This window comes from Microtus oregoni, unplaced genomic scaffold, assembly GCF_018167655.1.
Source record: "Microtus oregoni isolate MIOR12 unplaced genomic scaffold, Mior012 000010F_ref0000083, whole genome shotgun sequence".
In the NCBI taxonomy this organism is placed as follows: Eukaryota; Metazoa; Chordata; class Mammalia; order Rodentia; family Cricetidae; genus Microtus; species Microtus oregoni.
The window spans coordinates 19,895,737-19,921,418 of NW_024543069.1; the positions used below are offsets into that span (position 1 = coordinate 19,895,737).

The following is a 25,682-nucleotide window of genomic DNA, read 5'->3' on the forward strand; positions in this document are numbered from 1 at the left end:
AGTATTTTAGAGCATCGAGCATATTCCATTATGTTGGTGGATTTTGATTTTTTCCAATCTTTAACAAGCTGCCTTGTGAACACAGGTGTGTTTTGTAGGGCAGATATTTAAAAAACAAAAAATGGAACCATTGGGTCACAGGGCATTTAAAACTTCAATTACCCATCTGCCTTTCAAAGTGGCTGTGCAAACTCGAATGATGCCAGAGTCCCGTTTTTCCTCACGTGCCAGCTCTTAACCCTTACGTGTCTAATGTTCACCAAACGGATCTGAGATAGTGTGTTTCACGTGCACGTTGCTTTGCCAAGGCTGAGCAGCTCTTCGTGACTTCAAACTTTGCTTTCGTGCATTAGCAAGCCTTTGAGTTTCACAAAGCAGAAGACTCACTTCTAATGTAGCTGGCGTTTTTACTTTATGTGAGAGAGCTGAGCTTGCCTTCTTTCTCAAAGGTTACAGTCTCCATACTACCTGTCCGCTGAGCCATCCTTGCCCCCACCCCCCCGCGCCCTCCCCGTCTGAAATGTAAGGCTTACCATTTACCTAACAGACAACCTTGTATTTAATCTCTGAATTCTCTGTTCTATTAGAGATTTATTTTTGGTATCGGGTACCTGAGTTATGACAGCTGGTTAAGACAGCCAAAAAAAATGCATGTTACTTATGAGACAAGAGACAATATAATTCATGACTTGTAAATTCCAGCCATTAGGTTAAATTAGGCCCATTGTCTGCAAACTGAGAGCATTGAAAACATGTAAACTTCTCTCTCAGATGAGTTCCTTTTTAGGGGTGACTCCCAGGCTCAGTATAGGTGTGCAAAGTCTTTTGCTGGTCTCGTCTTCCAGGATTATTATTATTATTTTTTTTTTTTGCTAAAGCTTTTTGGTGACTTAGGATCTCCTGGCAATGGCAAAGGGTTTCACAAGACACAGCAAATTACTGATTTACAGAGCCTTTCAGCTAACAAAGGACACGAGGTCTATAAACTGTATTTATTCTGGAAGAGCAACATGGTACCTCAGCTTCTACTTTCTCATTGGGTGATGAGTTCTTGGGGGGCACAGATCATCCCCTAAACAGCTTTCTGTTCTCCAACATTGAGTATAGGGTTAAGCACCTAAGTTGAGATAGAACCAAATTGCTTTCCAACGTTTCTATGAAATAAAAGTAAAAATAAAGCCCACATTATTTCCCCAAACTTCGGCGTGTATATTTGTTTATGTAAGACAAATGTATATATGTTTATCTTATCAAGAGATTTGCAAATTTTCTTTCTCAGTGAGCTAGAACTAGACGCCGGCCTAGTATCGTATATGCCATGTGTGGGAGATGCTCCCTCGTCTGCTGTCTTCTTCAGGTTTATTTAGCTCTAGAAGCACGGATTGCTAATGAAGCAAGAGTGGAAACTGGTCTGGACGACGTTTTGGATTGTGGTGGGCAAGAGCACTTTGCAATTGTTCTACAGAAATAATGAAAGCATGCGAACAGTCAGAACTACAAGTGACCTCAACTTTCATTATGGAGAAGCTGAAGGGGGTCATTTGGCTCGTCTTAAACTTCAATCATTTTTCTAAAGTTAGCACACCTCCTTTCCTTCCTTCTTTCAGAGGAACATTATGGCTTCTGTGGGCAGGTCCTGGTCAGTAAACACAGGGACTCTGGATCCAGGACACTAGGTGGTCAGAAAACATGCAAACTGCCTACTTTATCAGTTCCCCTGATAAGAAAACTAAAGCTCACCCACTATCCAATCATGTTGAACAGATTCAGTGTCCAAGTGGACTGTGCCAATGAGAAATAACTGCTTATCTTGCCATCACCAATCACCAATTCTAAAAGACAGCCGGTATTTTTTTGTGACAATAAAACAGAGGAAAGAAAAAGTACAGGTCTGTGAACTTTACATCGCTTTCTATAGTACTTTTTAAAAGCAATTTCTACATTTGAACATGGCCGACCAATGATAGCCCACAAAGGGCACACTTGTATCATCCTTCACTTAACCAGCGAAGACGTGCATTGGAAGAGATTTAGATGGAGAAATTCGTAACCTGGTATGGGAATACGAGACAGAGATGTACCTTGGAAGGTCAGCTTGCCAACTGGTGCAAGTAAACACCAGAAGTGATTAGCATTAGAAAACAGAAACATGAATTACTAGGGGGCTTACAGCAGGGGGCGGGAAAACCGGGTGTGGGGGAGAAGGCTGTGGGTCTGACCTATGTAGAGCATGAAAGGCAAAGCTAAGGAAAACCTATCCTTACGTGGGCATCAGAGTCAGAACTCATACTACCTCTTCAGGGAGCAAGAGGTTGTAGAATTATGGTGATCCCACTCACCGGAGTATTTAATTGTTTATCACTGGGCTGAATTTACAGAGGCACAGAGTGACCAAATTCCTGTCTGCCTCACTTTTCTGTCAAATTCTCACAATTCCTTCAATGGGAAGCAAAGATATTGTTAGTTTTGCAGAGATGCATGGCTCCTGGACATAAGACTGACAAACTTTCAAGTATTGGCTGAGGTGTTGCTTCCTCAAAGAAACAAAAGAGAACAAAGTGCGGATACTGGGAGTGGAATATTCATAGGAAAGGGGTAGAGGAATTTTCAGCTTCAATAAACGTCGGATAATTGCCCACGGAATGCTCTCATTTTCCGGGTCATATTTTCTCAATCATCTGTCTCCAGTTCCCATCAGCCACTCTACCACTGGACTGAACTGAGCACATCCCACTAGCCACCATCCAAGCAGTTGTGCTTGTCAATAGTTTCAAACTACCAACATCGACGGGGCAATTATTTGTCTCTCCCATAAATCCTGTGCTCTTTAGGATCCCTGTTTATGTTCTTGGATCTTTCTCCAGGCTTTTCTTGCGTTTGGAATGCCCCTCTTCCTCTTGGCTCTTGGGACCTTCAAGACTCAGGTGCCACATTTCAGGAAAGCCCTGAGCAAAGCAATCCATCCTTGACTGTATTTCACGAATCATTGTATTGGTTGGTTTGTGTAGTCTCAGTTGTGAATTCTGAGGACAGGGTTTTCCCCTTTAACAGAAATCTCTGAAGAGAATTTAAACATATCTATCATAAAGGACCTGTTACCAGGGCCAAACAGCTTCATCTAACAGTTAAGAAAGACGAGTGCTTGGCTGGATGCATTTTAAGATTACATCAAAACTACTTAAAAATAATTTTCTTTGTGCAAAGTTAGGTTCCAATTGTACATGCACCGTCGTATCAGAAAACTAAGCCAACATCCAGTTTTTGTAGTAGCACCTGTTCTGTAGGCTGAGACTGGGAAAGCTAAAGGTGGATGATATTCCTCTAAGACTTGCCCCTACACTGGAATTTCAACTAGTTGATATTCTATGTATTTGGAGACTCTAACCCCAACAGAGCTCTAAATGAAGATCCTAAACAAACCAATTAGGGAGAAATTCAAATTCAATTATTTCCTAACAAAAGTGCAATACCCTGCCCACCTTTTGTTCCTGACTCGAGTTCAATGTGCCTCATGGAAACGGGAACAGATTTAGATGTAAACTTCACTGACAATCTTAAGTAGGGGGCAGAGTAGGTGATCAATAAAACTTTTGAGTTCTAAGGGAAGGAGTGAACACACAGGACAGGCACACACTTGCGTTTTTTTGGACACTGCACCTCGAGTTAAGCATCATGCCACTGAGCTAGCTTATTCATATTATATTAACGCTCTTAAAAGACATTGCCAAATTTCATCCTGGAGGACACAGGAAAGCCCACCTTACAAACTACATTAACTCCTGCTATTTAAAAGATGACACAACTGATTACATTTCTTAGTTTACTAGAGATTAAGCCTTTTGGAACCAATTTTGTTTTTTGTTAACTATTTTCTAAGATTCCCCTCCCCCCCTTAAAGAATAGGAGTACTGGCAACTGTTGTTGCCATTTTAAACCATAAAATATTAATCATTTCCTTGGTGACTACTATCACATTTTGTTTATAAGATGCTTTTCTATCCCTAGAATAAAAACTCACTTCTTAGCTTCACAAACATCACACTAAATTTCTTCCTTTTTCTGTGCTAGGCATCAGAGACCTTGTGCATTCTTAGGCAGCAGTCTGCCATTTATCTGTCTCTTCCTGCAACCTTTTCTAGCTCTTCTTTGTATGCGGTACCTCACTGTTGGCACCGGAAGGGCTCACATTCCAACAGCAGGTTCACACCCTATCGTGCCCATGGTGGCTCGATTAGAATCTCACTCTGTTAGTACATACTCAAGTCTACATACTTATCTAGTTCTTTCTCAAGTATTTCTAATGTTACTAATTAACATGAAAAATTTGCTTACTGAGCATTATTTCCCATAGCACTAGAATATAAAGTATTTGGTAATTTCATGTGTTTCGATTTTATGACTTTCATTTGAGGCTAGAATGACTCAAATAGATAAAGAACATTTAACCTCTTCTAACATGGAGACCTAACTACTGTTTCTTATTAAGACTGAATTAGTGGGCTACCCATACAGGACATGTTAATTTCTACAGGCACCTTTCTGAATTCAAGTAAAAGTTTTGGTAGACGAGGATTTCCTATTTATATTGTTAACATAATATGAATATTGAGTACAAATATTGCTCACCATTCTTGTGTTCTTTAAATTATTTTACTTTGAAAATTTAAGAACTATCATTGTCATTAATAACATCATGGGTTTTCATTTAAGGAATTATTTTAAACTGTGAAAATACAAATCTAGTCAAATTCTGAACACATATAGAGCCAAATATTTGAACAAAACTGCAGTTTAATTTCAGAAAATGTGTTAAAATATATATTTTTACATCAATTTCTGACATACACTTAATGTGTTAGTATACACAAAATGATGCTTTCTCTTGAAACTGTATTTATGAAATGTACATTTTAATTTAAATACTCAGTATACACTGCACTTAATCTGCATGTTGCATTTATTAAATACATTAAAATCTGCAATGTAACAAAACGTTTTCTGCATATGAAATTCAAAACACCATTTTAAATGAACAAAAGATGGCTCACTTCATTTTTGTTTTTGTACAACTGGTGCATTGTACGCTAGCTCAGTTCCACCATACGACCTGTTCGCTCTTTTTATTTGACATTGTTCACAGACTAGTACACAGTACAATAAGAGTGCTGGATAAAACATGAGGTACGAAAGTGGTTCAAAGATTACAGGCCATGCAGATCATGCTAGACAGCAAAGAAAATTGTGACCAAGAAAACACTAAATAAAAATACATAAAGAATGTGCATTATAAAACAAAACAAAACTCCATTACACAGCTTTGCTTCTTTGGTTACAAAGTAGGTTGAACAATTTCACAGCTTTTTTATTCCCACCCAAAAAAAAAAAAAAAAAGTCATACGAAATGTTGAAAAGCAGAGGAATCATGGCAATTTCTATTAGAAAGTAGAAACAAATGAACAAAGTTTTCTTCATGAAAATAGCCCAATTATTTATTATATCACAATAACTGGTGACTACCTGTACAGGTGCACTGTGTTTTTCATACTTACACTATACAAAATTTACATTCAAGCTGGATCTTCACTATTGAAAATAAATACCAACGGTAAATTGCCATTAGTGTTAGAAATGTGCCAGGATTCTTTTGTTCAATTATTGCCTAAACATTTTATTAAATGTAATCCTGTCTTTCAATTCCTTTACTGATACTTATAATTATCCAAAAAATTAAAAAAGTTCTGTGACATTGTTCATGTACATTATGAAAATAGCAGCCCTGTAATAAATAAAACATAAAATAAATGAAAACTTACGTAGGCAAATGTTACTGATATTGAAAGAAAAGTGGCTCTTTAGATGAACTGTTATTTATAATGTGACAGGAAGGCTCACGGTAAACCCACGGGTGATAAGGAACATGGGAGAGCCACCGAAACTTCTAAAGATCCCACTCATGCGCACATGTAGAATGCAGACTCTGCTTGCTTTAATAAACCCCATCTATCATTCTCCTCATGTCCTGATGACACAGAAGTGGACATCAACAGTGCTGCATGACATCTTAGAGAGGGAAAGCTCCTGTAGAACGATTGTCTAATACTGAAAAGGCCAAGCACACAGCCGAAGCAATGGCTACTTGCTTTCTATAAAGTGGAAAGAACACCAGTGGCACACAAGGAAAGATTGCTTTCAGTTTTTCCTTAATGAGGCTTAAGAAAGCTTTATGCTGAGGAGACATTCGGCTGCTGTGGAGGTTGCGTTGGCTGAGGAGGCTGTGCTATCATTGCTTGTTGTTGAGAAGTGCTACCAGGATTGGCCTGTTGGGCTGGGAGTTGAGACAACTGATCATTGTTTGAAAGAGATTTTAACAGTGCATTTTCTCGTTCAAGTAAAGAGTTTCTTTCCACTAATTCTTTTATTTGCTCCTTTAGAACTTCCACTTCTTCTCTTACTGCATACATCAAATGGCTTTTCACCAGATCCTGTGGGAAAAAAATTAGGAATGTCAAAAGAGTTATGAGAAACAAGAAGCTACTTAGTTCTAGATTGTCTGGGTGCCTTACAAACACTAAGTGCTTTATACATTTTGTTTTTTAAAAGCACATTCCTCCTCATGCTTTTAATGTTTCTGCTATATCCTGACTGGGCCTAGGGAAGATGGGGTAGAAGAAGTCTCTTTCCCAACTAGTATAGGAAGTGCTCCTTCCTCCCAGAGTTTAGAATGAGCATTTTAAGATGCTGGATAGAGACAACAGAGGAGTACTATTCCTGGAAAGCTGCTTGCTAATAAACTAGCCACAGGGCTATATTATAGAGACGGAAGTGCTACAGAGCCCCCACTTTAAATGGGCCAAAGGCTGATGCTTTTCAGATGAACACATACTGTACTGAATTATGTATGCTCCTGTTCCACAGTGACACAGAACATATGATGTGATCAGATATAAGAACTATTTATTCAGTCAGTACATGAGAACTAGAAATTTTCAATGTTCTAGCAACTTCTAAATCTTGCTATCAAGAAGGTAATTTTTGGCTTAAAGAAAATAAGTTTCTGTTATCTGGACCTGAGACACTCCGAACAGTCAGTCTGCGCAACCATGAAATGAGAGGAGAGCTGTGAACCTACTTACCATTGCTTGTTCTATTTTGTTGTCAATGGCTACAACACCGCCCCCAGACGCACTGGAAGAAATTAGAATATTTCATTAAATTACCCTAAAATATTTAACCATCCTTCCAACTCTTAAAATAACACAAAAGACATTTGTGTTTTACCCAATACCAAATGTGATAATTGAAAAATAACTTATCAAGTCTTTTCTTGCAGTTCAGTACTCAGGGGTTTAACTTTTCTACGTGAGGGTTTGGTACATGGCTGACTTTTAAAAACATTTATCATTTGTTTATGGTATACATCTGACACTTTAAAACTCTCAATGTTAATTACGAGTTTTGTCTTTGCTGGTCTTAAGACATTAAAATTCAGATGAAGAATTTTTTCTATTAATTTTATATTTTAACACCTGGTTTTTAAGAGTGTAGGAGGGCTTCTAAAAAGAATTCAGAGGATTTTAGAAGGGCTGGTTAAAATGGAACTCAACATTCTGGTAGACCTATGTATGTACTTTGATTATAGGTTACTGAAGGCATATGTTTTTCCTGAGAATAATTCGAAGTTGTCTAACTACTAAGTATACACCACAAGTTCAAATACTACCTGGCATTTATATAATGACACAGAAGATTAAATAATTGTTCTTTATGGTTTATATTCATCAATTTTTTAAGTAGTAAAAGTAGCAAGAATCTATATACTCTTGTTTTTATTTTAACAGATTTTTGAAAGACAGAAACAGTTTTCGTTTTAAACTAGTAAAAAAAAGTCTGGTTTTTCCTTGAATCAACACTAAAAAGGTCTTTAAAAATAATTTATGAATAAAACATTACTAAGTACTGTTTGCAGAGTATATTATACCCAAGAGTTTGGTATTTATAGTAAGTGAAGACTACTTTACTTTGAGTGGTATGGGCTGTTAGTATTATGCCAGATTGAAGATCAGAAAACACTCTTTTCCATGGAGTTGTGTCTTTTAGATTATAATCCACATAGGTCTGGCTATCATGCCAGGTTCTGCTACTCACTCACTCACTCACTCACTCATTTAATGTTCCCACACCTGTAAAATGAATGGGGTCAGTGTCTAAGTTGCACTGACTTGCAACCAGTGTACAGAAAATGCTCAATGTGAACTGAGCACTAACAATGTTGGTCATAGTGTTCTATTTAACTATTTGCTGCTGCTAAGATGAAAGGGCTCTGTAGACTTGAGACCTCAAAACTGTCTATAAACTGGGGCTTCAGTTCCTGGGGAGATATATATAAAGTAAGATTACGTGTAACTAAATTACCGACCAACTGTATGTATGTACACAAATACACACACAGAGGTATATATAATATATACACACATATACATATATATACATATAGGTATATATATAATCTATAGGCTTTAGTGTAAAATAAAAATAAAAAAAAAACATCATCACAAATATTACTTCTACCAAGAAGGAGTTACTTTCAGTCATTTCATGGTGTGAATACATTCTATTCCTTTGATACACATGGTTTAAATAAAGTACTTTAAAGCGTTAACTATAATACCAGTTTTATACATTGACAGTTTTAAAATTACAGAGTTTTTTACTTCCTTTTCTTATTAATTAAAATCAGTCAATAAGTTTCCAAGTTATTACTATAGTTAAGGACTACTGAGAACGCTATACCTTGAATGCTGACTTAACAAACCCCTGTCTGGACTCTGAGCTCTGCAGAAACAGAAGATAATGGATTTTCAAGCAATAGAAGGATCATGTTGAGGAAAAGTATCCTCTCAGGTATTAACATTTCAATTCTGTTGTGCATAGTACTCTAATAGATAAGTCATAGACACAATCACCACTATTTCAATAATATTCAAAAATTCAACACCAATTATAGTATTCTCAAGCTAGTACGCACAGTCATCTGGAGGACTAGTAAAAACAGATTGCTGGGCTCTAACTGGGACTTCTAACAAGTGCCCAGAAAATGCTGATTCTCTGTTGCCTGACCTGTTTGAGACCCACTGGCTTACAGTGGATGAAAATTACAGGAGAAAGTAAAAAAACAAAACAAAACCCAAACCCACAATCAAAACCCTAATTCTATTTTTTTAAATACAGGATATATCAAAATTCCCCTGGCTGGCCTAAAACTATGTGGACCAGGGCTGGCCTCCTGCTCTTCAGTGGTGCTATTCTTCATGACTTTGACCTTTGATGGACAGTTTTTCATCCTTTTTTTAAAAAAATGTATTTTGGTCTTATATAATATTTGTAATCTGTAACATTTTAGTTTTTTTGTTTTGTTTTTTTCCAGGTTTCCTTGGCTTTTCAGAAACTGCTCCCCCACATGGAGATATCTGTAGTTCGAAATAATGTGGCTTAAACTTGTCCTTTAAGGCCCCAGGGCCATCTCTTTTGTGGTCTGTCCTAGAGTAAAGTCAATTATTCTATCCCCACTCTGGTCCTGGAATATGCATACTTTTAATTTTAGATAGTGTAGAAGGTACTAGAACAATACAGCAAATTGTAGCTCCTCAATATATTCACTGTGAATCCTGGGAAATTAGTTTCTATACCTTATTTATTTTTTTTTTCACCTCAAATAAGCATTGTATGTTCTAATCCTCTGAGGAGTAAATGAGTTTAAATACTATCTGGCATAGCTCTGGCACAATGAATGATCAATACAAGGTAGTGATTATTTTTACTATTCTATTAATATGGTTGATTCTATTAGATTAAGCTTATTGAGGAAGTAACAATGCCTAATACATAAGAGCTCAAATACATTCTGACAGTCATTAAAGATGAAAGTAATCTGATTTCAAAAACTAATGGCTTGTATTAGGAAACCATTAAAATTCTTTGAATTTAGAGAAACTAGTTTTAAAAGTGAAGTTCCTTTTAACCAGATGCAGCAACACTACCTGAGAACTTGCTAGAAATGGATATATCTGGAGCTGCCCCAGAATTAGATACTCCCAGAACAAGGAGAGTTAATATATCTTAATATCACCTCTGGGTGATTCTGATAGAAACTTATGTTTTGGGAACCACCACTTAAATAGCCAGATTTTTAATGATACTAATACTGTTGTCCTCAGTATAGTTCCCAAAGGTAATGTTTTCTGTGGTGTTCAGCCCAGAGATTCACTTTCCTTAAACTTACAACTGATAAACGAAGCAGAATTATTTCTCCCTTCAACTTTTCTTCATCTAGTGTTGATTTATACTTTGATTTATTTTATTACTACATCTACCATATCATATTTTGATGTTTAATACGTTTCAAATTTTAAGCTACTCAAGGAAATATTATGTTTCTTTTGCAATCTGTTCATATAGTTTAATTACCTGTTATACAACTAGATACCCTTAAATGCAATGTCTGAATAAATGTACTGTAAGAATAAACCATGTGTTTTGGATTAGGGGGTGGTGCACGATACACACACACGCACACACACACGCACACATGCACACTCAAACTTAAGTCCGTTAAACCAAGTCCCATAATTATTGCCAGAAATATGGAGAAAATGAAGAGCCCAGAATCTTCTTGTTCAAGTTACTATTATAAACTAGAAGTGCAAAATAAATACAAAGGGTAATTTCCAATTATGGACAAAGTCTTTCCGGGGGAAAAATCTTGATTAGCATTTATCAACAAGTTGACACAGAAGCAATGAACAAAAATATAGGACTGTGGAAAGATAAGAATTATCAAGCTAAATGCTTTGCCCTGAATTTAACGTACAAAAAAAAGCTAATTGTAGTTCTAGTCACAGAAAAAGCAGAAGCCACTTAAAAGTAACTATGTTACAATAGGTAGTGTGGCTTTTCATGCCATCCTAATTTACCCCCACTGACTCCTAATGGCTGCTTTTCTTCCCAGGTGTCCTTATTCTTCAGCAAGTGGTCATAACCAAGAACATGTAGCTTCACTGAAAAGACAATCAGCAAAGATTTCATTTTTTCAAATGTCGCGAGAAGTAACTTGCTTTATCTATAATAAAGCAAACTGGCATGGAATAGTTACGTCTAAAATAAGAACAAAAACTGTGGAAGAACAGTGCAAATAAATGTATTACTCCAAGTGGATGGTTTCATTATTCAGTCTCTGGTCTTTCTTCTATGTAAGTGCAGTGAACAAAATGATAAAACAGAGGAAAGAATAGTTCCTGACAATTTATTCTGTAGCAGGCCTATATTTATCAATAAGTCTGTACAGCACCCTCATTCTATAAATGAGAAAACTAAGGCCAGGTAACTTACAATGGTAGAAGTCAAACCTAGACTTAACATCAAAACACATGACTTTTCTTTCTAAGGGAAAGACCGTGAAACAAAGCATCTATCTATAGTGACCTAAATAAATCCTGAGCTGTGTATATTAAGAGTGCTTGAAATAACCACCGAATGTTAACTGTGAAACTGTGAGCGTGGACCCAAAGATTAGACTGTGTTTGCAGCACGTCATTTCTCTTATCTAGCACATTCCCAGAAGCAGTTCCGCTCTCAGAACAAGGGAGGGAACTTCTTAGAAAGGGCATTTGCTTAGTGATCTTTGGACAGCCAGCATAGTCTGCCTATTTGCTAAGAAGTAAAATGTTCTAGTCTGCCAGAGTTAATATGTTAAAATATTATATATCTATAAGTAGGAAGCCATAAAAAAGTTACCTTCTTTTTATGCAAAAATCTAATTCTCTGTGGAGTCACACTCACAGTTACAAATACAGTAAAGGAATTCTTTAAATTACAGAATCAAATCTGTAATTAGAGTTAATCACTTTGAGTTGGTCATTCTGATTCTTTGTGCCCAAGCTTTCTTCTGCAAATCAGGTAAAAGTGATTTTCATCAGTCATATAGATCAAAGTTACCTATTAGGACCCAAGTCCTATACCATTCAGAAGACATACGCTGCTTATAGTACATTATCTACTTTCTTTATACAATTTTTATCCCTACCATTTTTTAATAGAAGAGATAAAATAATAGCATTATCACTAAAACATTAATTCAAGCCTAGAAAGCATTTTTCCTGTTTTCTAAGAAATGCAGAAAAAACAATTTTAAGTTGCTGATTGCAAAAGAATAAATCTAATTAACCTACAGTTTAGCAAGACTGATGGTTAAATATACTTTTAAAAAAATCTATCATTCTAAAAAGTTAATTTCCTCACTCCCAAGCCTCTTTTATTCCCCACTCTCCTTGTTCTTTTTCAAATTCATGGCTTTTTTGAAATTTATTTTATTTTTGTTGTTTTTCAAGACATAGTTTCTCTGTGTAGCACTTGCTGTCCTGGAATGCACTCTGTAGACCAGGCTTGGCTTCAACTCGAGATGTGCCTGCCTCTGCCCTGAGTGCTGGGATTAAAGGCATGAGTTACCATGCCCCACTTAATTATGGTCCTTTAAAAATGAACTTGTTATATATATGCATACATACACAACACACATACTCGAAGCGCAACTTACTAAGTCCATATGGTTTTTACTTTGAGATATGTTTTCAAGGCTATTTGGTGACAGATAACCAACTGTATGCTCTTCCTTGGTGAAGACTGTATGTCCAGCTCACAGGGGCCTACAATACAGTTTACCAGTTAATTTTCCCTGAAAGGAATCCAAAGAAATAAAATTCTGCAGAACTATTCTCCAGGCAAATGTAAATCTAAATTTCTAGGCTAAGAAGAAAATATGGATAAGTGATTATAGTGCTTGCCCAGTCTATGTGAAATCCTCAGTTCTATCCCTAGGAACACACACACACACACACACAAAGACACAGACACACAAATGTGTGCACACACACAGAAAGAGGAGTAAATTAAACTAAGCATTCAAAATTGTATATAACTGCACATAAATTCTACTAATCTAAAACAACTAATGCACTTAACTCAATGATTAGAAAAACTCACGGAAAAATTCTCAAGGGAGAATTTTATTAGTAGTAACGTAAAGTAAGGAATGGGGCAGGAGGTTTGAGACTGTCTGACTCTGCATCCCAGGTTGACTTCAAACTTATGATCCTCTTCCTTCGGTCTTATTAAATTTTGGGATTGCAAGCATGTGCTCCCATGCCTGGATCACAATAAGTGACGTTTATAGCTATAATTTATCTTGAGCAAGTAGACACAAAGCTATTACAAGATCTAAGTGTTATTATTTTCTCAAATAACTAGAATTAACAAAGGGGAAAAACCTGTGCACAAGGAGCTATGAAAAACTGAGGTAGGCTGGGATCGAATCCGGAGGGCAGTGGGGCGGGCGGGAATTCCTTTGTTTCAATAGCCTGCCTACAGCAAGCAAGGTAGGCGCTTTGTTTATGAGCTACCCAACCAGCACGGAGATCTGATCTCGGCACCAGGAGAGCCATCACTGGGGCACCTAAAGAGCCATCACGGGAGAGTGCCATCACTGGGAAGGTACATCAGTGGGCAAGGAGACCTGATCCTGTAAAAGAAGATCCTTAGGGGAGCATTTGGAGGAAGAGATGGGCAGGCGCCAATGCAAGAATTCACCCAACAATCTGAAAAACAACATGAAACCACCAGAACCCAGCGACCTCACAACAGGAGGACACGAACACCTTAATCAAGAAGAAGAAGAAAAAACTGACTTCATGAAAGTGATTGACACCCTTAAACAGCATGTAAAAAATGCCCTTATAGAAATGGATGAGAGTATAACAGAAAGTTCGAGGAATTGAGTAAATCAGTGAATGATACCCTAGGAAACCAAGGAAAAACAATCAAACAGATAATGGAAACAGTTCAAGACTTGAAAACTGAATTGGAGACAAGGAAGAAAACATAAACAGAGGGCTGGCTGGACATGGAAAATCTAGGTAAACGCATAGAGACCACAGAAACAAGCATAACCAGCAGAATACAAGAGACAGAAGAAAGAATCTCAGATTCTGAAGATAACATAGAGAAAATAAACACACTGATCAATGATAACAGCAAGTCCAACAAACTCTCATCACAAAACATTCAGGAAATATGGGACACAATAAAAAGACCAAACCTAAGAATAATAGGAGTAGAAGAAGGAGAAGAAGTGCAGCTCAACGGTCCAGAAAATATATTTAATAAAATTATAGAAGAAAACTTTCCCAACCTAAAGAAAGATGTACCTATGAAGGTTCAAGAAGCATACAGAACACCGAATAGGCTGGATCAAAAAAAAAATCCCCTCGCCATATAATAATCAAAACACAAAGCATACAGAATAAAGAAAGAATATTAAGAGCCGCAAAGGAAAAGGGCCAAGTTACTCATAAAGGTAAACGTATCAGACTTACACCTGACTTCTCTATGGAAACCATGAAAGCCAGAAGGTCCTGGATAGATGTTCTGCAGAAACTAAGAGACCACGGATGCAAACCCAGACTACTATACCCAGCCAAGCTTTCGTTCACTATAAATGGAGAAAACAAAATTTTCCAGGATAAAAACAAATTTAAAAAATATGTAGCCACAAATCCAGCCTTACAGAAAGTAATAAAAGGAAAATCACTAACCAAGGAGTCCAACAATGACCACAATAACTCAGTCATCTAGAGAACCTTCACCAACACAAATCAAAGAAGGGAAACACACAAACTCTACGACTAAAAAAATGACCAGAGTTAACAACCACTGGTCATTATTAATATCACTTAATGTCAATGGACTCAACTCACCTATTAAAAGGCACAGGCTAAGAGATTGGATACGAAAACAGGATCCAACATTCTGCTGTTTACAAGAAACACACCTCAACCACAAAGACAGGCACCTACTCAGAGTAAAGGGCTGGGAAAAGGCTTATCAAGCAAATGGACCTAAGAAACAAGCAGGTGTGGTCATACTAATCTCTAACAAAGTTGACTTCAAACTTAAATCAATCAGAAGAGATGGAGAGGGACATTTTATACTCATAACAGGAACAATTCATCAGGATGAAGTCTCAATTCTGAACATCTATGCCCCTAATATAAAAGCACCCACGTATGTAAAAGAAACATTACTAAAAAAATTTTTTTTTTTTTTTTGTTTTTTGAGACAGGGTTTTCTCTGTGGTTTTGGAGCCTGTCCTGGAACTAGCTCTTGTAGACCAGGCTGGTCTCGAACTCACAGAGATCCGCCTGCCTCTGCCTCTGCCTCCCAAGTGCTGGGATTAAAGGCGTGCGCCACCACCGCCTGGCTAACATTACTAAAAATTAAGGCAGCCATCACACCGCACACACTAATAGTAGGAGACTTCAACACTCCTCTCTCACCAATGGACAGGTCAATCAGACAGAAACCTAATAGAGAAAGAAGAGAATTAATGGAGGTAATGAATCAAATGGACTTAACAGACATCTATAGAACATTCCACCCAAATAGGAAAGAATATACCTTCTTCTATGCAGCTCATGGAACCTTCTCGAAAATTGACCACATACTCGGTAACAAAACCACACAAAGACTCAACCAAGGCCAATCTCGCTCATGAACATCGACGCAAAAATCCTCAACAAAATACTGGCAAACCGAATCCAAGAACACATTAGAAAAATTATCCATTATGATCAAGTAAGCTTCATCCCAGAGACGCAGGGCTGGTTCAACATACGAAAATCTATCAATGTAATCCATCATATAAATAAACTGAAAGAAAAAAAACCATATGATCATTTCATTAGATGCTGAAAAAGCATTCGACAAAATTTAACATCCCTTTATGATAAAAGTCTTGGAGAGATTAGGGATACAAGGGTCATACCTAAATATAATAAAAGCTATTTACAGCAAGCCGACAGCTAACATCAAATTAAACGGAGAGAAACTCAAAGTCATCCCACTAAAATCAGGAACACGACAGGGCTGTCCACTTTCTCCATACCTCTTCAATATAGTGCTTGAAGTTTTAGCAATAGCAATAAGACAACATAAGGAGATCAAGGGGATTCGAATTGGAAAGGAAGAAGTGAAACTTTCGTTATTTGCAGACGATATGATAGTGTACATAAGCGACCCCAAAAACTCCAAAGAACTCCTACATCTGATAAACACCTTCAGTAATGTGGCAGGATACAAGATCAATTCCAAAAAATCAGTCGCCCTCCTATACACAAAGGATATGGAAGCAGAGAGGGAAATCAGAGAAGCATCACCTTTCACGATAGCCACAAACAGCATAAAATATCTTGGGGTAACTCTAACCAAGGAAGTGAAAGATCTATTTGACAAGAACTTTAAGGCATTGAAGAAAGAAATTGAGGAGGATACCAGAAAATGGAAGGATCTCCCTTGCTCTTGGATTGGGAGGATCAACATAGTAAAAATGGCAATTCTACCTAAGGCAATTTATAGATTCAATGCAATCCCCATCAAGATCCCATCAAAATTCTTCACAGATCTTGAGAGGACAATAATCCACTTTATATGGAAAAGCAAAAAACCCAGGATAGCCAAAACAATCCTATACAATAAAGGAACTTCTGGAGGCATTACCATCCCTGACTTCAAACTCTATTACAGAGTTACAGTAATGAAAACAGTATGGTATTGGCATAAAAACAGAGAAGTTGACCAATGGAATCGTATAGAAGACCCGGATTTTAACCCACAAACCTATGTACACCTCATATGATAAAGGAGGTAAAAGCATACAATGGAAGAAAGAAAGCATCTTCAACAAATGGTGCTGGCACAACTGGATGTCAACCTGTAGAAGAATGAAAATAGACCCATATCTATCACCATGCACAAAACTCAAGTCCAAATGGATCAAAGACCTCAATATCAATCTGAACACACTGAACCTGATAGAAGAGAAAGTGGGAAGTACTCTAAAACACATGGGCACAGGAGACCACTTCCTATGTATAACCCCAGCAGCACAGACATTAAGGGCCTCATTGAATAAATAGGACCTCCTGAGACTGAGAAGCTTCTGTAAAGCAAAGGACACTGTCGCTAAGACACAAAGGCAACCCACTGACTGGGAGAAGATCGTCACCAACCTTGCAACAGACAAAGGTCTGATCTCCAAAATATATAAAGAACTCAAGAAACTAGACTTTAAAATGCTAATTAACCCAAATAAAAAATGGGGCACGGAACTGAACAGAGAATTCTCAATAGAAGAAATTCAAATGGCCAAAAGACACTTAAGGTCATGCTCATCCTCCTTGGTGATCAGGGAAATGCAAATCAAAACAACTTTGAGATATCATCTTACACCTGTCAGAATGGCTAAAATAAAAATCACCAATGATAGCCTTTGCTGGAGAGGTTGTGGAGGAAGGGGTACACTCATCCATTGCTGGTGGGAATGCAAACTTGTGCAAACACTTGGAAATCAGTGTGGCGGTTTCTCAGGAAATTCGGGATCTACCTACCCCTGGACCCAGCAATACCACTCTTGGGAATATACCCAAGAGATACCCTATCATATGACAAAAGCATTTGTTCAACTATGTTCATAGCAGCATTATTTGTTATAGCCAGAACCTGGAAACAACCTAGATTTCCTTCAATAGAAGAATGGATGAAGAAAGTGTGGAATATATACACATTAGAGTACTACTCAGCGGTAAAAAACAATGACTTCTCGAATTTTGCATGTAAATGGATGGAAATAGAAAACACTATCCTGAGTGAGGTATCCCAGACCCAAAAAGAGGAACATGTGATGTACACTCACTCATAATTGGTTTCTAGCCACAAATAGTGGTCATTGAGTCTATAATATGTGATCCTAAAGAAGCTAAATAAGAAGGTGAACCCAAAGAAAAACATAAAGCTGTTATCCTGGGTATGGGAAATAGACAAGATTGTCGGGCAAAAAATTGGGAACTTGGGGGTGGGGTGGGACGGGGGTAAGGGGAGATGGGGAGAGAAAAGTAAGAAGGGGAGAATGGGGGGAACTTGGGGAAACGGGATGATTGCGAGAAAGGAAGGTTGGATAGAGGAGCAGGGAATCACATAACTTAATTAACGGAGGCATCTTAGGGTTGGCAAGAGACTTGAACCTAGAGGGGCTCCCAGGTGCCCAGGGTGATGCCCCCAGTTAGCTCCTTAAGCAGCTGAGGATAGGGAACCTGAAATGACCCTGTCCTATAGCCATACTGATGAATATCTTGCATATCACCATAGAACCTTCATCTGGCAATGGATGGAGATAGAGACAGAGACCACACTGGAGCATCGGACTGAGCTCCCAAGGTCCCAATGAAGAGCAGAAGGAGGGAGAACATGAGCAAGGAAGTCAGGACCACGAGGGGTGCACCCACCCACTGAGACAGTGGGGCTGATCTATTGGGAGCTCACCAAGGCCAGCTGGACTGTGACTGAAAAAGCATGGGATAAAACCGGACTCTTTGAACATGGTGGACAATGAGGGCTGATGAGAAGCCAAAGACAATGGCACTGGGTTTTGATCCTACTTCATGTTCTGGCTTTGTGGGAGCCTAGCCAGTATGGATGTTCACCTTCCTAGACCTGGATAGAGTGGGGAGGACCTTGGACTTTCCACAGGGCAGGGAACCCTGACTGCTCTTTGGACTGGAGAGGGATGGGGAGAGGAGTGGGGGGAGGAAGAGAAGAGTGGGAGAAGGGGGAGGGAAATGGGAGGCTGGGAGGAGGCGGGAATTTTTTTTCTTTCAATGAAAAAAAGAAAAAAAACTGAGGTAAATATTTATGCAAAGACTGATTTTCTATGAAAATCATGTTCACCAATCCCTCAAAAACTTTTGGAAAATTCATTGCTAACTTCAGGTCAAATTCCTGCCAGTACCTGTTTCAAAAGAGGCAAGGACACATGTGGATTTCATGCACTCAAGTCAGGGTCCTAGATTAGATATTGTTAAGTACAGTCACAGAAGATACTGTTGATGAGTTCTCTACTTATATGCATATGTGTCTTTATGTAAATTGCTTATATTTAAAAAAATTAAAAGACACAATGTTCCTTTCCTAACTTAGACCCCTTGCCTAAAGTTAATCATGTAATTTGTAATAGTGGGTTCAAAAACACTTATTCAGATTATCTTTACAAATGAGAAAGACAAAATTAAGTCTGAAAAATATAGAAAAATGTCTTCTATCATTCTATATATATAAAGTACTTTAGAAATGTGAAGGACTCTGAGCCCAATGGAAGAACAGAAAAATTCACACTGACAGCTTACACAATATTTTAAAAGGCCTGTGTGGTCCACACAGTGAGATTTTGTTCCCCAAGCAAAACAAATTAAAACACAAAACCCCCAAACAGAAGTTATGGGGAAAAAAAATCAATATTTAATAAAAATACAAATTCAAACTATAAAATAGTAACATTTTTCATTCAAACTCTCCACCTAGTTTTTTAACTTATTCACTCTTTGAAGTGGCAATCTTATAACTGAGAATTTGTCTCTCATGCACACACTCACAGAATACCATATTTACAAGGCTACTAATTATAGCATCATTTTATTTAAATTTTTGAGATTTTATTTATTTCTATCTTATGTGTATGGGTATTTTGTCTGAATATATGTCTGTGCCCCATATCAGTGCAGAACCTATGGAGGCCCTAAGATGGTAACAGATCCCTGGAACTGGAGTTACAGACGTGGGCTGCCATGTGGGTTCTGGGAATCAAACCAAGGTTCTCTGGAAGACAGCAAGTGCTCTTAATCATTGAGCTGCCTCTCCAGACACTTCAGCACTGTTTTAACAGCATGGCGATCTACTTAACAGAATGGCATGCATGTCTAAAAAACCCAACATGAGTTTTTCTCACAGCATAGCCATTCACGAAACTGAACAGTACACATCTCTGGGGTGGAGGTGCCCTTTGTATTTACTGAGGAGGGGAAAATGTTCAGAACATCTTTAAAACTAAAGACACATTGTGTTCACAATATATCATCACTTGCACAAAGTAATATATCTTGTATCTGCTTCTGTATGTGTGTACAAAGAAATCAAACACAAATAAGAAGGTGACCGGAAGGTAGGTAGGCAAACAGAAAACAGAGATAGAGGGCTAGTTTCACTACATGTTGGAGAATATAGGAAAAACACATTCCAATATGACTTAAAAGCAAAGAAGTCGGGACCACGAGGGATGCACCCACCCACTGAGACAGTGGAGCTGATCTATTGAGAGCTCACCAAGACCAGCTGGACTGTGACTGAAAAAGCATGGGATAAAACTGGACTCTCTGAACATGGCGAACAATGAGGGCTGATGAGACGCAAAGGACAATGGCACGGGGGTTTGATCCTACGTAATGTGATGGCTTTGTGGGAGCCTAGCCAGTTTGGATGTTCACCTTCCTAGATATGGACGGAGGTGGGAGGTCCTAGGTCTTACCACAGGGCAGAAAACCCTGACTGCTCTTTGGACTGGAGAGGGAGGGGGAGAAGAGTGGGAGGAGGGGGAGAAGGGTGGGAGGAGGGGGAGGAAAATGGGAGGCTGGGAGGAGGTGGAAACTTGTTTTTTTTTTCTCCTTTTCTCAATAAAAAAAAAAATGAATTTATTTCCCTGTGCAGCATAAGTCAAGGTATGAGCCCATGGCTGCAGGAAAACTAGGGGGAACGAGAAAAGGGGAGAAAAGGAGGAGGTGCTGACTTCACCGTCTCTAGGGATTATTTCATTCACAAAATAAGGCTTTTTTTACTTTTCCACTTTAAAAAAAATGTGTGTGTGTGTGTGTACACATGCCATGACGCCTATATGCCGGTCAGAGGATAACTTGAGAAAGTAGGTTCCCTCCTTCTGCCATGTGGTTACCAGGGACTGAACTTAGGTTCTTATATTTGGCAGCAACACCCTTATCTGCTGAGCCATTGCTACCCTGCTGACTGAAAATCAGGATTTAAAATTTTAGTTATTAGTATTCTGTGTGAGTGCAGACACACATGTGCTATAGATGCACACGGAGGCAGGAGACAACTTCTGAGGATATCTTCCCACTGAGCAGGTTATAAGGGATGGAACTGAAGGGATAGCAAACACTTATACCCACTGAGCCATCTTGTTGGTCCAGAATACAGCATTTTATTAAATATATGAGACAGAATTTACTGTGATTTGCAAATTTAGGACCTTAGTTTAGGGAGGATCGAACCTGTTTAAGAATACTGTTACTGTTAGCGCTGTCTGTTCAGTCTACCAACTTACACAATGAAAATACAAGAGCTCAACTGTGAAGAAGAGAAAACTAGGACAAACAGTATCTTCCTTCTCTGTACCCCTCTCTATTTCTCAATATATCCATATATGATACTGGGGCGGGGGGTGTATCAGTAAAATTCTGACACAGGAGTTGATTCTGCTCTAGCCCAGTAGGCGGAAGGGCAGAATCAACTCCTACAAATTGTTCTCTGATCTCCACAGGTGTACCATCGCATATGTGTAACAACATACAAAGTAAACAAACTAGCAGAACTATTTTTTCTATAAAAATGCTGAAAATATAGTATATGTGAATTTTGCCTGAAAAAATTGAAGATGGATACAAAGTAAAACTTGAGTAGTACTGTATTCAAATCAGTGAAAAGCATTAATATCTTATTACTTGAAGGTAAATAATTTAATTTTACAAGAACATGGGCTGTTTCCTCAAGATGAGTGATGTTATTCACAGACTTACTCCCCAACCCCATTTCTTTTCTTTCCACATACAGCTGAGGATGGCTTTGAATTCCCAATCCTCCTGCCTCCACTTCCTAGGTGCTGGGATTACACGGCACACATCATATGCCAGGCACTAAACTCGGACTTCCGGCAAGTACTCCACCAACTGCACGACTTTCCAAGCTCTCACTTGTTTCTTATCCCACTAACGTCAGCTAAGATGGATAAGAATCAATTCTATCAAACTATCAAGAAAGACAGTTTCTTCCTTCTGAGTCAGACTAAAACAAAAAAGGGTGTGAGAAAGGGGCAGGAGAAGGGTGGCATTTTCACTAATGCTGGAGTGCTTACATTTAAAAAAGGTTTTCTTGAAAGAGATTTCATTTTACTGTTTGCATTGCAGCAAGTAGATAATCAGATAAAATACTACTGAGAAGTGAATGATACACACCATGGGGCTTAAACCTAAAGAAAAAAGCTGACACCATAGTGCTGAGTACTTAAAATTATTTCCTGGAGATGGGAAAGAGCATATGACTGACAATTGTCCACACTTACTGGTACCTAGCAGAGAAAAAGGATAGAGGATTAAAAAGGATTTAAATCTTCCAACAGTCTGTAACATCAGATAAAACTTCAAATAATCGAATTATGCTGAAAAGGAATCAATTAGAGAGCAGTTCTATACACCCATATTCTAAATTCTAAAAAAACTATAGTTTACTGGGATAGAAGCTGGCGATTAGCTGGCGTCTACGAATATCAGTAAACCTTAAAAGCAAAAATCAAACAAAATCTATATAGTTCAATATTTATCCTAAAAGATTTTCCATTTCCTCGAAGTTACAAATTTTAATTAAAAATGCCATAAGTCTAATAATAAAAATGTTTATATGTCAGAAATACCTAAGGAGTTAAAAAGATATCAGCTAAGTTAGGAAAGGAAAAAAACCTTCAGAATCAGGCATTTTAGAGTAGAGAAGAATGCTCATTTTGTAGGTTAACAACATTTCTTTCCCCTTAACTAAGTGGAAAAGGTAGCACATTTTCCCATGACTTAAGGTTTGTGAGCAGTTTTTACGGTATAAATCTGTAAAATTAATACAACCCAAGAAAAACCATGGCAGAAAAGAGTGCCTATAGAAACAAAAACACAAATGTTCATTAAGATTTGTGCTCCATTTTAGAAACCATGGGCAAAATAAATTTTCAATCAGTAATGGGGAATAAAAATAATTTTCTGGAAATAGCTATTTCATCCAATATTAACTTGGGAATTCTCAACAATAACAAAAGATGCCTTCTTCTCCCCCCCCCCCCCCGCAAAAAAACCCAACAACCCTGGCCTACTAATGGAAGCCCTTTGCATTTATTTCAAATGTTTGTTTTGTTTTGTGTTTGTAGTAGTGGGTGCTAGGCTAGCTTTGAGCTCTTTTATGTTCAAGCTGAGGTCAAAAGGACAACTTGTGGGCAGTGATTCTCTAGGTCATTCGGCTTGGCTTTTACTTAAACAAAGAGCCTCTCACCATCCCAGCCTTGAATCTTTAAGTTTACATATTTAATTGTATGTGTATGTGTGTTCTGCCTACATATATGTTTATGTATCACATGCATGCAGTGCCCAAGGAGGCTAGAGCAGGGTACCAGATCCCTTGGAGCCAGAGTTAGAGTTGGTTGTAAGCCACCATGTGGGTGCTGGCATTGGAAACCTAGTCCTCTGGAAGGGTAACCACTGTTCTTTACCAGTGTGCTATCTCTCCAGCCCCAGCCTTGAATTCTCGTGGTTCTCCCACTTCCACTTATAGAGTGCTGGGATTATGTCAATGAACCACCATATGTAGTCCTTATGTTTCTTCCTTACCCCATTTCAAATATCTGTCCAAATTTTAAATTGGAAATCTTTAATTTCATTACCCTCTAGGGTTTCTCAGGGTTTCCTTACTTGAAATTTTTTCCTTGCCTGGCAAGTGCTCTATTACAAAGCTCTTCTTCAGCACCTTACTCTTTGAGTACTTCTGTGGTAATTCTATTGTTCTTTTTATTGAACTCAGGCTCAAACTTTCTCTTCTGACGTAGGATTCCCTTCTGTATGCTGTGATTACCACTGATTAATAAAGAAACTGCTTTGGACCTATAACAAGGCAGAACTTAGCTAGGTGGGGAAAACTAAACTGAATGCTGAAAGAAAGAAGGGCAGAGTCAAGAGAAGCCATTGAGCCACGGCCAGAGAAAAATATGCTGAAACATTGCCGGTAGGCCATAAGCCTCGTGGTAAAATATAAAATAGTGGAGATGGGTTACTTCTAGATGTAAGAGCTAGCTAACAATACGCTTAAGTAACTGGCCAATACAGTTTCTGTGTGGTTACTTCGGGAGTCTGGGCAGTCGGGAAACAAACAAATGGCACAACATTCCTCTATAAAGATGCCTCTAACCTTAACAGTTAGTATACTTGAATCCTGTGTCATTTGCTATGCTGGTTCTAAGGCCTCTTTCTCTATGCATTAAATTTTACAACACTTTCCAAACTGTTTCCTACATAACTTTCTTTATAGTAATTCTTCCTAGACATTGACAATGCTACCATTTTATATATAAAACAAATGAATGTAAAAATAGCTCTTAATCTCATTCCTCATTTTTAATTTGAAGATAAATACTTGCCATGTTCTTTTAAAAACTATAGTTTCTTTTTATAAATATGCATAAAAACACTCATATACACAATATCAAAATAAGTAAATCTTAAAAGGGGGGCTGGAGAGACGGCTCAGTGGTTAAAAGCACTTGCCGCTCTTGCAGAGGACCCAGGTTTGATTCCCAGCATCCACATGGCAGCTCACAACTGTCTGTAACTCTGGTCCCAGGGGACTCAATGTCTTCTGATCTCCATAGTCATCAGGCCTGCATGTGGTGCACATACAGACATGAAGGCAAAACATCCATACATATAACAAGTAAATACATAATACATATAAAGTATATATACATATATAAAGCATATTTATATACAAATTACATATGTATATATACATATGTATATATTTTATTATAAACACACACACATATGTATGTTTTAAAATATTACATTGACTTGCTTATTCTGTGCCTGTGTGGAGAGCACAAGGTGCATGATCAAAGTGAAAAGACAACTTTCAGGAGTCAGTTTTCTCTTTCTACAACAAAGGCCCAGGGATCGAGTTCAGGTTATCAGACTTGTCAATAAGTACTTTTACAAACCACTAAGCCATCTAGGCAGTCCTATCTTATGTTCTTACAGTCAAGTATCTAATATATAAATTTAGATAATCCAAATCCACTGGAATAACAAGTTATAAATCCTGAACAAACTTCACTTCTTATTTTCTATAAAGCCTCACCCCAGCATTTATATCTTTCTAGATAACACATACTCTGTCTTTTCTATACCAAGGATGCCAGACAATGAACACTGGCTAAAAGAAAAGTTTGGCAGCATTCGATGGTAGCAGGATTATTAGATATGGAATCAGTAAATACAGTGTAACTTGACTTCATTCACATCAAGTCATTTATCCTTTGGCAAATATATATTCTCTTATCATATATATATATGATATATATATATATTCCTTCATCAAATGGTTTCAGAGTTTTATGAAATAGTATAACCATGTAAATATTGTTTCTTTTCCTCTCTGTATAGGAATTGGTAATTGAATGGTAGAAAAAAAGTTAAAGAAGAGAGAAGCAGATAGCAGGATATATACAAGTATGAAATAGTGTTGTGTATTTCAGATTAAAGAGTTTTCACAAGAGAAGCAGTGAGACTATTGAGAGATCAAACAGATAAAAAGGGAAAGGGACTCAAGTGTGAAGAGAAATAAAGGACGACAAGGCCTAAGACAACCAAAAATTGGATAATGGTAGTGTGTCATGATAAAGGCAACTGGATTTGTAGGGAAGGAAGGGAAGGGGG

At 37.9% G+C, this 25,682-nt stretch overlaps 1 protein-coding gene across 2 annotated transcripts in view; it reads right to left on the reverse strand.

Moving 5' to 3' along the window:
• Positions 1 to 521: 521 nt before the first annotated feature.
• Tsc22d2 (TSC22 domain family member 2) overlaps positions 522 to 25,682 on the reverse strand; it is a 56,541-nt gene continuing 31,380 nt past the window's right edge. For both annotated transcript variants that reach the window (XM_041658973.1, XM_041658972.1), the window contains 2 exons: positions 7,134 to 7,185; positions 522 to 6,482 (listed from right to left, as the gene is read on the reverse strand). In XM_041658973.1, coding sequence (XP_041514907.1) covers positions 6,222 to 6,482; positions 7,134 to 7,185 — 313 coding nt within the window. In that variant the 3' untranslated portion in view covers positions 522 to 6,221. The remainder of the gene's footprint in view (positions 6,483 to 7,133; positions 7,186 to 25,682) is intronic.